Source organism: Bos grunniens, chromosome 21 (assembly GCF_055505025.1).
Source record: "Bos grunniens cultivar Pamir isolate PY7600 chromosome 21, Bosgru_T2T1.0, whole genome shotgun sequence".
Taxonomy (NCBI): Eukaryota; Metazoa; Chordata; class Mammalia; order Artiodactyla; family Bovidae; genus Bos; species Bos grunniens.
In genome coordinates, this window is record NC_141185.1 from 44,804,157 (window position 1) to 44,816,765 (window position 12,609).

Below are 12,609 nucleotides of genomic sequence, written 5' to 3' on the forward strand. Positions count from 1 at the left end.
GGAGAATTCCATGGACAGAGGAGCCTGGCGGGCTAGAGTCTATGGGATCCCAGAGTTGGATGTAGCTGAGTGATTAACAATTTCACTTTTCTTTCACTGGAGTGACAGGATTCTTACTACCGTTTATTTATATTCCACTTTGTTTTCGGAAGAACTAAGGTAGCTAGTTTTTGTCCATTGTTTTTCTTTATCCTATAACAAGACATTAGGATCTGACACTGAAAAGGATTCTTTCTGTCCATTCATGTCAAAGCACCATTCAACAGGTGGAAACTGAGATCAAATTCTCATGAATGACAACGGCTTCCTTACACGGGAGAAATCTTGCTCTCAAGTTAATTAACAGAGAAGACAATAAACCAAAATCAGGTATTTAGATAGACATATAGATAAACGGTTAAATAGATCATTATTTTTTTGCACTGCTGACAAATATTTGAAACTATGGAGTAGATGCTGGAGTAGTTGAGAACACCTCAGAGCCTTTATCATATTATCGACAAGCTTTCAAAATCTTTTTAAAGCCATTGGAAATGGCTGGTATTATTGGTGCACAGCAACCACGGTTTATAGTTGGAAGGTCAAAGTTCTGCCATTGTCTCTACTCTTCAAGGCACAAGGACAAGTTCCAAAATCAACTCATGGTAAAAGGTGGAGTATCCGTACTACCAGGAGATAGAAGATGGAGGAGATGACCCACACACCAAGGCAAGGATGGGAGGTCCTTTGGGATACCTTGACTTTCAGATGTTGAGCATACATCATTAGTGAGCAGCCCTCCCATGGCTTGGGGTGGCCACTGGAAGGTCTCCTAGCCTGAAGACCTTGGCCTATTAAGCAGAGAGGTCACTTCTTGCCATGGCTGACTTGGCAGTCCAGTACCTTCCTACCCTGGGCACCAGGAAGAAGGTCTGGAATGTTTCCATGAAGATCTGCAACAAAGAGCATCATGATGACAGAAGGGCAAGTATGAAAAGTCAGTAGCCCTTGATTACAGTCAGCAGAGAAGTAAACAGTAACCCCCTATGGAAACATACCCTGTTACTTCACCTGCAATGGTCTAAGAACATTAAGGAAGAGAGAACCCAGGCTTTTCTTTCTCATATTGCTCTCTCTTAGCTTTCCTTTAAAGAAGTATGTATTAACCATCTCCTCTATAGCATATTCTCCACCATGAAATGGAAAGAATCCAACCAATTAATCTTCCTCTTCCTTTTTTTTTGTTTTTTTCCTGGAATTCAGTTTGTATCTACTGGTCATCCATTACATTCTTTCGGTAGGAAAAGATATTGCACTTCTTAAAATTCATCTGTGTCATTAAGTCAAAGCTAATAGGTAGGTAGACATCTTTCTAGAATGAATATTTTCTGAAGACCATCATCAGCATTTGCAGAAAAGCCTCCATGATTCCTGTTTTAACAAATGGTGCCTGACCTGCCACGTGATTTTAGACTACAGAGAAAGATGTCAGAGGTCACGAGCCATTGGCAACATTGCCTCCAGCAGCTCATGATTTCATCGTGCAGATGGGCACAACGATCACCAGAATGACTGTGCACGCAGCCGCAGCAATCAGAGCCGCTATCTTGCAGACCTTGGCTCGTCTGAATTCGGCTTCTTTCCGTTTTAGCAACGAGTCGTAGCCCGGAGTATAAATGTCTTCCATCCAGTACTCTAAGTTGTTTGGATTTAAAGATTCTTGAGTCTAAAAGTGAAGAGAAGATGTTAGAAAGATGGTGAATATTTGTAAACAGGTTCATCACCCTTGAAGCATCTCAGCTGGTGCTTGAAGCACCTTGAAGCTGTCTGCAGTTGGCAGTGGTGTCCAAGCTGCCCACCAGCTCCTCCTGAGATGGACCACCAAGGACTCAGCGTCCTGCACACCCCAGATTGCACCTTCCCCCTCTTACTACAAAGGTCATGGTGGTCTCAACACAGGAAAACCCAGAGGTTTTCTGGGGACAAGCAAAACAGGGCCGAGATAAGCAAGAGTCTACACTTCAAGGGCGCACAGCCAAGAACAGGCTGGCCTCACTGTTGGGGAAGCAGAGAGGGTCACTGACAGATATTCTCCACTTACAGTCCCTAAGAACAGAGCTGTTTGAAGCAAGGCTGTTCTATTACTCTGATTCACTTCCCAGTTCTTCAGAAAAAGCCTCTACTGAAAAATCAAAGGCACGTCCCACAGAAGCAGCTCAAACAAAACATAAAATATTTCCATCTCAAACATCTGTCTGAGCAGGTCAGGCCACTGCTCAAAGGCCAGGTCTACAGACTGTCGGCAGACCACCCCCAGGCCAGGTGCAGCATCCCCAGTGGGAGGCCCCTCCCTGACATTTTGTCTCCTGGCCTCCTGAGATTAACGATTGTCTGTGAGAGAAATATCGTATTTAACCTGTGTTGCCCATGAATCCTGTTCTCCATGGATGGCTATAATCTATTTCCATAAAGAGAAGCAGTGTTCTCATTTTACAGCAAGCATTTAATAATGTGAGTGGCACATAAAAGCGGCAACACATTGCAATTCCAAGTTGAGGTCTCCTAAATCTCTGAAACACAAGCAAAATATCCATTTTGAAGATGTTCTCAGATTGGTCAATGTTGATAAAGATGGGTGTGTTACAAATTATGTACACACACACACAGAGGATTACAAAACAAATGCTTCCAAAACTTAAAAAAAAAAAAAAAAAAACCCTCAGTGGTTCTAGGTTATTGGAATATTGATGATTTTCTCATCCACGTTAGTCATTCTCCAGCTGTCCTTCCAGAGCAGTTCTCTGTTCTTCTCCACCTTTCTGTGGTCCGCCCAGGTCTTGGTCCATATGGACGCATCCCTGGTGGGTCCCCTGGTGGCTCAGATGGTAAAGAATCTGCCTGCAATGCAGGAGATGTGGGTTCGATCCCTAGGCCAGGAAGATCCCCAGAGAAGGAAATGGCTACCCACTCCAGTATTCTTGCCTGGAGAATCCCATGGACACAGGAGCCTGGCAGGCTACAGTCCATGGGGGCCACAAAGAGTCCAACGTGACTGAGTGACTAACATACACACTGGTGGGTTCAGTTGGTGGAGCACCAGTCCTCAGGCTCCGTCTCTGATGGACTACATTTCTATCTGGCACCTGCTTTCACAGCTGTGGGTCCTGGTGGGTTTCATAAATAGCTCCCATCTCTGGGCCTTCAGATCCAAGGGCAGCATCAGCCTCTCACCGATGCTGGTCCCTGGGTGCTTGCTGGGCTTTAAACCCCACCTACACTGATGCCAACAGCCCCCTCCTCCCATTCCCATCCTTCCATGAGTCCGCCAGCTGCTTCCTGATGGGATGCTGACAGTCCATACGCCGTGGACCCCTCTGGCATCTCTATTGCTCTCCTGCTGCTAATGGCCTTCTAGTACTGGGGCCAGCAGACACCAGCCCAGGAGCTAAATTCAGCCCAACACCTGCCTCTGTACAGCGTACAAGTTAAGAATGGTCCTCACATTTTTTAATCACTGAAAAAAAAAAGAAAAGAAAAACAACAGTCAGGGATACGTGAAAATCATAGGAAATTCAAATCGCAGCATCAAAAGAGAATGTTTTATCAAAACACAACCATGTCCAGTCATTTATTTAACACAAATTGTCCATGGCTGCTCAAGACTATTATGGGCAGAGCTGAGCAGTTGAAGCCTAGGGTGCTGCAGTCCATTGGGTCGCAAAGAGTCGGACACGACTGAGAGACTGAACTGAACTGAGCAGTTGTGATGACAGAGATTGTAAGGACTTCTGGGTCTTAAGGTAGTTACTCTCTGGCCCTTTAGAGGAGAGTTTGCCAACCTTTGTTCTAGTCTATTCAGTTGTTTAGTCACTAAGGCATGTCCCATTCTTTTGTGACCCCATGGACTGTAGCCTGCCAGGCTCCTCCATCCATGGGATTTCCCAGGCAAGAATACTGGAGTAGGTTGCCATTTCCTCTTTCACAGGATCTTCCCAACCCAGGGATAGAACCCATGTCTCCTGCATTGGCAGGCAGATTCTTTATCATTGAGCCAACCGGGAAGCCCTTTCCTGAATAGATATGCTTTATGCACTGCGATTCAGTCAGTGAAATAAACTATTTGTAATTAGTTTTTTCAATAACTGCAAGCTCTCATGACACCCAGTAGCAGAGAGGTGATGCCAAGGTTTCACGGGACTCAGGGAGCATCTTTGATTGACAATTGCACGTGCTGAACACTGGAAATGGAAATGGTATCTTTGACGTATCCTCAAGGCGCCATTGCTGGTGAATTTATATCTCGAAGCCAAGAGACAGCAAGAAGATGGTCCAGATGCTGAGGCTGCCCTAAGACAGTACCTGGATCTCGGCAAAGTGATGGAAACAAGGAGGGTGGTGCCTTTCTGCCTTTACCAAGTTCCCGATACCTATTCTACTTTGCTGCAAACACCCTCGAAAGGCTATGAAACTCCTTGCTGTCTTACATTTTGTGAGATTAGATATATTATCCTCTGCTTTGTTAAGTGATGTCACCTGAAGCTCTCTAAAGATCTTCAACTTTTTATAATTTCACCGTTAGTGCTTATAAATATTGCCACTTCAAAATCACATATATCTGTAAGAGCAATTCTCTCAGACTCAGCCTTCCAGACGTTAAAAAGATGTTTCTCAATCTATGATTCATTCAGTTAATCTGACCATGTCAAGGTCATCCCATGATACTGGTGAGACACTGATTATTCCTCCAGGTGAGCCATTCATACCTCCAAGTCTTCCCTGATTCGTGGCATCCTAATACTCACAGAGCACAGTGTGGTACCCACAGCAAAGTGTTAGGACCACCTCCAGGAGAAAAGAATCCTATATAGCCTGCTTGCCAGCAGGATGGTGACAGGAGAGGACGTGGCCTGAAGGGTCAAATGATAAGCAGCAGGTATGCGGACATAAGGTGCGGGAGGGGACAGGGGCCACGATATCTCCAGGGTCATCCTGATAGCACCACCCACCTGACTCTCAGGATTTGGCCAGAGATGCTCCTCCCCATAACTGCTGTCAGTTAGGGACCAACATAAACCAATGTCATTGCGGTCACTTTAGTGACACGAAGCCCCACTATACTCTCATCACCAGAAAAATGAAATGGTGACGAGGCAACATAAGATGAAAGAACAGAAGTATTACTGCTGGAGAGTCCGACAGGAATTCAGACTTGTCGGACCTGCAGCAAGTTCTTGAGTTTCTCGGGCCTTGATTTCCTCATTTACCTGCTTGAGATGAACATCATCACTCCTGCCTGCAGGCCACTGAGAGACTGTGGTAAAAAAGCACCACACAGGGGCTTCCCTCGTGTCTCAATGGCAAAGAATCCACCTGCTAATGCAGGAGAAGTGGGTTCAATCCCTGGTTCGGGAAGATCCCATGTGTGCAGAGCAACTGAGCCTGTGTGCCACAACTATTGAGCCTGTGCTCTAAAGCCCACCCATCTCAACTACTGAAACCTGCAAACCCTAGACTTCAGGTTCCACAACAAGAAAAGCCACCACGATGAGAAGCCTGTACACCACAGCTAGAGAGTAACCCCCGCTCACCACAACTGAAGAAAAGCCTGTGCAGCAAGGACCCAGCACAGTCAAAAATACATTTATAAATAATTATATATATTATAAATAATTAAAAAAAAAAACACCATACGGAGTTGATTGATTTCAGCATCCTTTCATCAGCCTAAATACCTTTTCAGTCCCTGATTAATGCCAGGTACTTGAAATACATTCTTCTCATGTCTCACACCACCACCACAAATTAGAAGTTATCATGGAGAGTTAACAGGTGAGGGGACCACAGCTCAAACAGGTGAATGTTCCAGGCTGCACAGCAAAGTGGATGAGAACCTCCACTGTGGGAAAACACATTCCTTTTCTCACCACCGTACTGCCCCTCCTGCAGACTCTTGGCTTCAGAGCAAGGCAATGTCAAGGGATACCTTGCCATACCAGCCTCCACCAGCATCTCCCCAGCTGCCCTTTAAGTGGTGGGGACATTCAGGGACCTGGACATACGTGACTGGCAGCAATAAGACAATGAACCTCGCTGCCCACAGATCTAACCAGCAGGTGAAGGCAAGGTGCTTCCCTGCTCCCAAGATGATGCAGACACACAGACGCAGCGTGGATGGAACCACCAAGATGCAAGCATGACCGAAACCCAGCCCTGCCTGTGGTGGAACAGCAAACACACCCTCTAGCCACAACTGCATTCACAGAGTTTCCAGGGGTGGCGCTTACCTGGGGCTGCTCCATACGGAAACATAATCCATAGCTTGGCTCCCACAAACATGCTTATCCCACGGGCTATATGTGGAAGGAGAAATCAGGCTTGTGTTCCATTAACCAGTTGGGATCAGGTCTTAGGAGCAAGCATGAGAATCTGCACTTGGTACGGAGTCTTAAATGCAACGTTAGCAAATTGATGCCCAAGGTCAATCCACCAATGAAGCATTCCTGTTGCTAAATGTTTACAAGCCAATAAGCAACATAGCAATCCCCTGGTTACACATCTCTGCCTTATGATGTATTCATGTTCAGTGTTCCATGGTGGGAACCAAGGGGGCTGAAGGGGAGGGAGTGAGTGGCTAGGGCATCCTTCATCCATTTCTGCATCCACCGGGGTGTGGCCAGGCTTCCCCTACCTCACCCCACCCTGGGCAGAGAGGCTCACCTGCAGGTCCAGGGCTGTCAGCTTGCCCTTGTCACCCGAATTGCGTGCATACTCCTCGATGGTCCAGGAAGGCTGGCCCCGCTTCACCTCTGCCAGCTCCGTGAGCCGCATGTCCGTGTACAGAGGGTTGCTCTTCATGTGGGCCTTGAGAGAGGCGGGGTAGGGGTGAGGGCTGAACACCTGCTCCACCAGGAAGCCGTCCTTGGGCTGCTTGGGCAGGCGGTGCTGCGGGGGGATGTCGTACTGCCTGTCTGCCTGCAGAGGGGCACAGAGAAGTCCGGGAGGCCACATAGATGTGGTCAGATGTCACACTGGGCAGACCCCAGCTTTTCATCACTAGGTGCTGCTCAGGTAGCAACATGCAGTTATTCATGAGCAAATAGGATTGCCTGTACCGGGGGACATTTACTAGGAAAAGCTTACGACATTAATACTACTCATACGACCCAACATTTCTGTGCCAGAGAGAGACGATTTTATCTAATCTTCATGCCATGACTACTACTATTAACACACATTATTCTGGTAAGCAAAAGGAGACCAGAAAGACTCAGTAATTTACCCCAGGGAGCACAGCTGCTAATGGCAGGGAGCCGGAATTTAAATTTAGCATCTGGCTTCAGAAAAGCCTTGCTTAACCACTGCACAGTGCCGCACCCTCTTTCTTCCCTTCCTTCTTTATTTCTGCCACACTATGTGGTATGACAAAATCTTAGCTCCCCAACCAGGGATCGAACCCATGCCACTTGCATTGGAAGCGCAATCTTAACCAGTGGACCACCAGGGAAGTCCCTGCCCCCTCTTTCCATTACCAATTTCTACCTGGTCCTGAGGAGTAAAAGATACGGGTATTTTCCCCAAGGAACTGGCCGAAACCGTGGATGACACACTGCTTCTTTGGATGGAGGAAGTCGGAAAGGACATGGTGAGAGCCTCCACTGGTTTTCAGGAACATCTGCTCAGCCTCCAAGACAGGGAACGGTCTGGATCGCAGTGTGGAGGCAGGAACCTGCCTGACACCACTGGCATCACTGATGCTCTCAGTCCCTAGTTATGAACCCAGGGCTCTGCTCTCCATGAACCCTGTTATAACCCAGGTCTTCTGATACCTTCTAACTTCAGGCCCTCAGATCTCCGCACACATGTCACTTCCTCCAGGAAGCACTCCCTGACCCACCAAGACCAGGTCAGTGCCCACCTATGAGACCCCTTCAGACTGTGTACGGAGCTCACAGCTAGCACTGTCCCACTGAACTATAATGGCCTGTCTGTCTGTCTGACTGTCTCCTCCACTGGACTGTGAGTTCCTCAAGGGCAGAGGACTATCCTGATCACTATGTCACACCACTAAGGAGAAGGCGCTCCAAGCTTTATAAAAGGGATGGATACAAACACTATGGGGTTTCCCAGGTGGTGCCAGTGGCAAAGAACCTGCCTGCCAGTGCAGGAGATGTAAGAAATATGGGTTCAATCCCTGGGTTGGGAAGATTCCCTGGAGAAGGGAATAGGTACCCAGTCCAATATTCTTGCCTGGAGAATCCCATGACAGAGGAGCCTGGTGGGCTACAGTCCAGAGGGTTGCAAAGAGTTGGACACAACTGAGTACATAATGCAAGCAAGCTTTTCTGACCTGGAGAGTTACCCACTGCCCACACTTGCCCCCACTGCTCCTACCAAGGAGCTGCTTGTGTTCTAATCTGGCAGTTCATATGTATACCTAAGATAGTTTAAAAATAAAAGCTGGTATCTACTCTGCACAAAGATGACTAAAGGAGGGAAATCAGAGACCAGCAAGAAGCCCCTGGGAAGCTTTCAGAGGCTTTTGAATTAAGAGGCCTTAATTCTGGGGGCTAGCCAACCATCTCATCCTCTGCCACCCCGTTATCTTTTTGTCTTCAATCTTTTCCAGTGTCGGGGCTTCCCTGGTGGCATAGAGGTAAAGAATCTACCTGCAATGCTGGAGACCCAGGTTCGATCCCTGGGCCGGGAAGATTCCCTGGAGAAAGGAATGGCAACCCACTCCAGTATTCTTGTCTGGAGAATCCTATAGACAGAAGAGCCTGGCAGGCTACAGTCCATGGAGCCAAATAGAATCAGACATGACTGAGCAACTAAACACTGACAAAAACAACAAAGCTGGCACCCAGTTACGTGACCTTAAGTGGGCATTACCTCTTTAGACTTCCGATGCCAGTCTTTACTGTCTCCAGGACCTCGCTCTTTGATCTCCTCCTCACTGATGCCCATGCGGTTGGAGTAAGTGATGGTGCGCCAGTCCCTGGGTGAGTTGGAGATGCTGGCAATCTTGGATTCTGTGGCACTGTTCTCCTCTGTCAGGGACCTGGAAGACGGCCTGGTGAAGAGGCTTTTTTTTAAGGCCTGGACACGAAGGCTTTCGCTGTTGCTCCCACTGGCATCTGAGCAGCACCAGTCAGCCGTATTCTCCAGCTTGGGCCCATGGGCACCCTTGTGGGCACAGAACATCCGGGGCGAGGTGCTCTCATCAGATGGAGCCTCACTGGTCAGAGAATTGAGGTCTATCTGCACGCTTACCTTCTCGGGCTGCTGCATCTTCTGGTCTAGTTTATTGAGCTTGCCCAGGACCTGGGAGATCTCCTCACGCACACCCGATAGTGACTCGAGCTTCCGTTCAATCTCCCCGATCCTGAGCACCAGCTTGCACACGCTGGTCTTCAGCTCCTCTTCTGAGTGGTGGCTGTTTTCTGGCCGGCTGCCCTTCTCCCCTTGGCTGCTGGGGAGCCCATTGGCGATTCTGGTGAGGTGGTGCTCTGGCGAACTGTCACAGTCCGACTTGTGAAGCTGAGATAGGGACCCCGTGCTGTTGTAGCAGGATGACTGCATGACCCCCGTTGAGCCACTGATGCTCATGTCGTCAAGAAACCGGAAGATGTCGCTGATGTCGTCACTGACCACCTCCGAATCATCATCGGAATGCTTCACTGCATGCCGGTCACTGTACTTGCCCTGCCCGGGAGTGCACAGGTCCTTGCCTTTTTTGGGCTCCAGAACATGCAGGTCAGTCTGGGTGCCCACACTGCTGGTGTCTGAGCTCAGCTGCCCACTGGTGCAGCTGATGCTCTTGTCTTTAAACTTTTTGACTGGTTCATGCTTCTCCAGGTCCACAGGGGATGGAATCTCTTTAGATTTGAGCCCATTGGGCTTTGCTGAGTAGCCGACTGGGAGGATGGGCTGTTGATCCTGTGGTGTCAGGTAAGCGGGGCATCTGTCCGGGGTTGGGAAGTTGGGTGTCTGACTATTGGAATTTGGATAACAGAGCTTCTCCTCGGAGGGGTTTCTGTTGAAAAAGGAACGTTCAAAGTCAGGAACTTCTTCGGTGTTGAGGCTCCAGCTTTTGGCCGGCCAGGGGGTCTGCTTGCCTGTTTTGCCAGGACAGCGCCGGGCCTCCTGGGGCCCCATCACTGGAGTGGGTCCAAAATATGTGGAGGCTTGAAGGTCATCTAAGCTCTCATGCTTTGCCCGCCTCTTGTCAGGAACCGGGGAGTACTCGGGGTTCAGGTACTGGCTGCTGTAGGGCATCTCAAAGCTGTGATGGGGGAAGGGCGTCTTGTGGGACTCCTTGCGGCCCTGGGATTTCCTGTGCTCACCCTCAGCCTTGTTGGCTGGGCTGGCCAACCCAGGGGACACAGCCATCAGATTGTGAAAGTCCTCTTTGAAGATGTTCCTTTTCTGGACACAGGACTGGACCACGAAGGGCTCGTCGTTGGAGATGAAGGTCTGCTTGATGCCCTGGGGGAGAGGCAGGGAGTCCTGATCAGACATGGACTCGCTCTCGAGGTTCATGGGGAAGTAGGTTCTCTGCATCTCGCAGGGCTGAGGGCTGGCCACGGAGTATGGGGCCAGAGCCTGCAGCCTGTCCAGGGAAGCTGCCCGGTTTTTCACATCTTTGCTGACCCCCAGCAGGAAGTTGGGTTCAGAGGCAGGAATGAACTGCGGGCAGTCCTTGCAGTCCACCTTTCTGCACTTGGATGACTGGCGGGTGGGGTAGCCCCGGCTGAAAGGCCGGTCACTCAGCTCACAGTTGAGGGGCTCACACTCGGCTGCACTGCAGATCTCCGTGTCTGAGCGGCACGAGTCAAAAGAGGCATCTTTCTTGCGCATCTTCTGCCGGCCTCCAGGCAGCTTCTCCTTGGCGGCACCCCCATTCATCTGGATCAGGTTGAATATGGTCACGATGTCCGCGGCCACCATGATTTTCTTGGACTGCTGGTTGTTTACAGCGCATTTCATCTTGTCTTTGAATAACGTGGCTGGGAAGTTGGGGTCAAGACAGGCCGTATAGAAGAGCACGCTTCGCAGTTTGGCGAGCTGGGACAGATCAAAGCGGGCGCACAGGGATTTGCAGAGGTCCTGGTAGGAGACAGTATTTTGCTTACTGTCTAATTCCTCCAAGATCTTCACCAAGAAGAGGGACGTTTCCTGGTTGGTCTCCATGGCTTAGAATTTTACAGGCTAGCTGGCGACACTGGAAACTTCAAGTCAGTTCTGTGGGACTGATAATATGGAAAAATAGTAGGGAGGGGAAAAGAGGATTAGAAACATCAGTGAAGTTTTAAGTCAAGCTGGTCCTGAACCACATAAAGAAATGCAAGGAAAGACTTTTTAATACTTAGAAATGTTGTAAATGCTTTAAAAATATTTATAAAATACCACGTCATAATTCCCTTCCAAGGAACATTGGACATGGAAACTGGGAAATCTAGATTTTCATCTTAACCTACTGATTAGCACTTAGATGCTGGGCAAAGGCTTTCAACTTTCTGGGGAACTACCTAAATAAATTATGAATGACTAAAGGAATCTACCTAAAGAAATTAAGAATGACTTTGATGTTGCATAAAAATGTTCACTGTGTATATGTGCAACTGATTCACTTTGCTGTACACCTGAAACACAACATTGCAAATCAACTATGCCCTCCTAGAATATTCTTTTAAATAGTTACAATCATAAAAAGATGCTCATTATATGGTAACAATAGTGAAAAATAAAACATCTTAAATATCCGAATATTAGGGTAATGCATAAATAAAGCAGGTTACGATATACAGTGATTTTTTACAAACATTAAAATTACATTAATGTAGGACTTCCCTGGTGGTATAGTGGATAAGAATCCTCCTATCAATGCAGGGGATACAGGTTAGATCCCTGGTACGGGAAGATTCCACATGCTGCGGAGCAACTAAGCCCTCACACCACAACTAGTGAGCCCCCATGCCCTAGAGACTGTGCTCAGCAACAAGAGGCGTTACTGCATGAGAAGCCGGTGCACCACAATGCAGAATAGACCCTGCTCACTGCAACTAGAGAAAGCCTGTGCACAGCAACAATGACCCAGGGCAGCCCCAAAGTAAATAAATTACATTCATGTATATCCTTACAATGGAATACTGCTGCTGCTACTGCTGCTAAGTTGCTTCAGTCGTGTCCAACTCTGTGCGACCCCATAGACATCAGCCCACCAGGCTCCCCTGTCCCTGGGATTCTCCATGCAAGAACACTGGAGTGGGTTGCCATGTCCTTCTCCAATGCATGAAAGTGACAAGTGAATGTGAACTCATCAATAAAAAGGTACAAATTACTAATATATGTAGTAAATGACATGAATGAATCTGAAATATATGGTGCTTGAATGAAAGAAGCCAGACTCGAAAGGCTACCTAGCATATGGTGATTTTGTCGCTAAGTCATGTTCAACTCTTGTGATTCCATGGACTGTAGCCTGCCAGGCTCCTCTGTCCATGGGATTTCCCAGGCAAGGATACTGGAGTGGGTTGCCATTTCCTCCTCCAGGGGATCTTCCTGACTCCGGGATTGAACCCGAACCTCCTTCACTACAGGCAGATTCTTTACCAACTGAGCCACCAGGGA

At 48.2% G+C, this 12,609-nt stretch overlaps 1 protein-coding gene across 1 annotated transcript; it reads right to left on the reverse strand.

Annotated features, from left to right (window-relative positions):
- Positions 1-457: 457 nt before the first annotated feature.
- MINAR1 (membrane integral NOTCH2 associated receptor 1) lies at positions 458-11,237 on the reverse strand. Its single transcript, XM_086365326.1, has 3 exons — positions 8,869-11,237; positions 6,697-6,951; positions 458-1,705 (listed from the first exon to the last, which is right to left on the reverse strand). Exons 1-3 carry the CDS (start codon positions 11,167-11,169, stop codon positions 1,508-1,510), a joined length of 2,754 nt encoding a protein of 917 aa, XP_086221452.1. The 5' UTR covers positions 11,170-11,237; the 3' UTR covers positions 458-1,507.
- Between the last annotated feature and the right edge of the window lie 1,372 nt (positions 11,238-12,609).

What these genes read in the sequence shown, in the direction of transcription:
- MINAR1 (XM_086365326.1), bottom strand. Translation starts at nt 11,169, where the DNA reads ATGGAGACCAACCAGGAAACGTCCCTCTTCTTGGTGAAGATCTTGGAG. An exon ending in GGCATCGGAAGTCTAAAGAG is followed by an intron (nt 6,952 to 8,868) that starts GTAATGCCCACT and finishes GCCCCTCTGCAG; the next exon opens with GCAGACAGGCAGTACGACAT. An exon ending in TGACAGCCCTGGACCTGCAG is followed by an intron (nt 1,706 to 6,696) that starts GTGAGCCTCTCT and finishes CTTCACTTTTAG; the next exon opens with ACTCAAGAATCTTTAAATCC.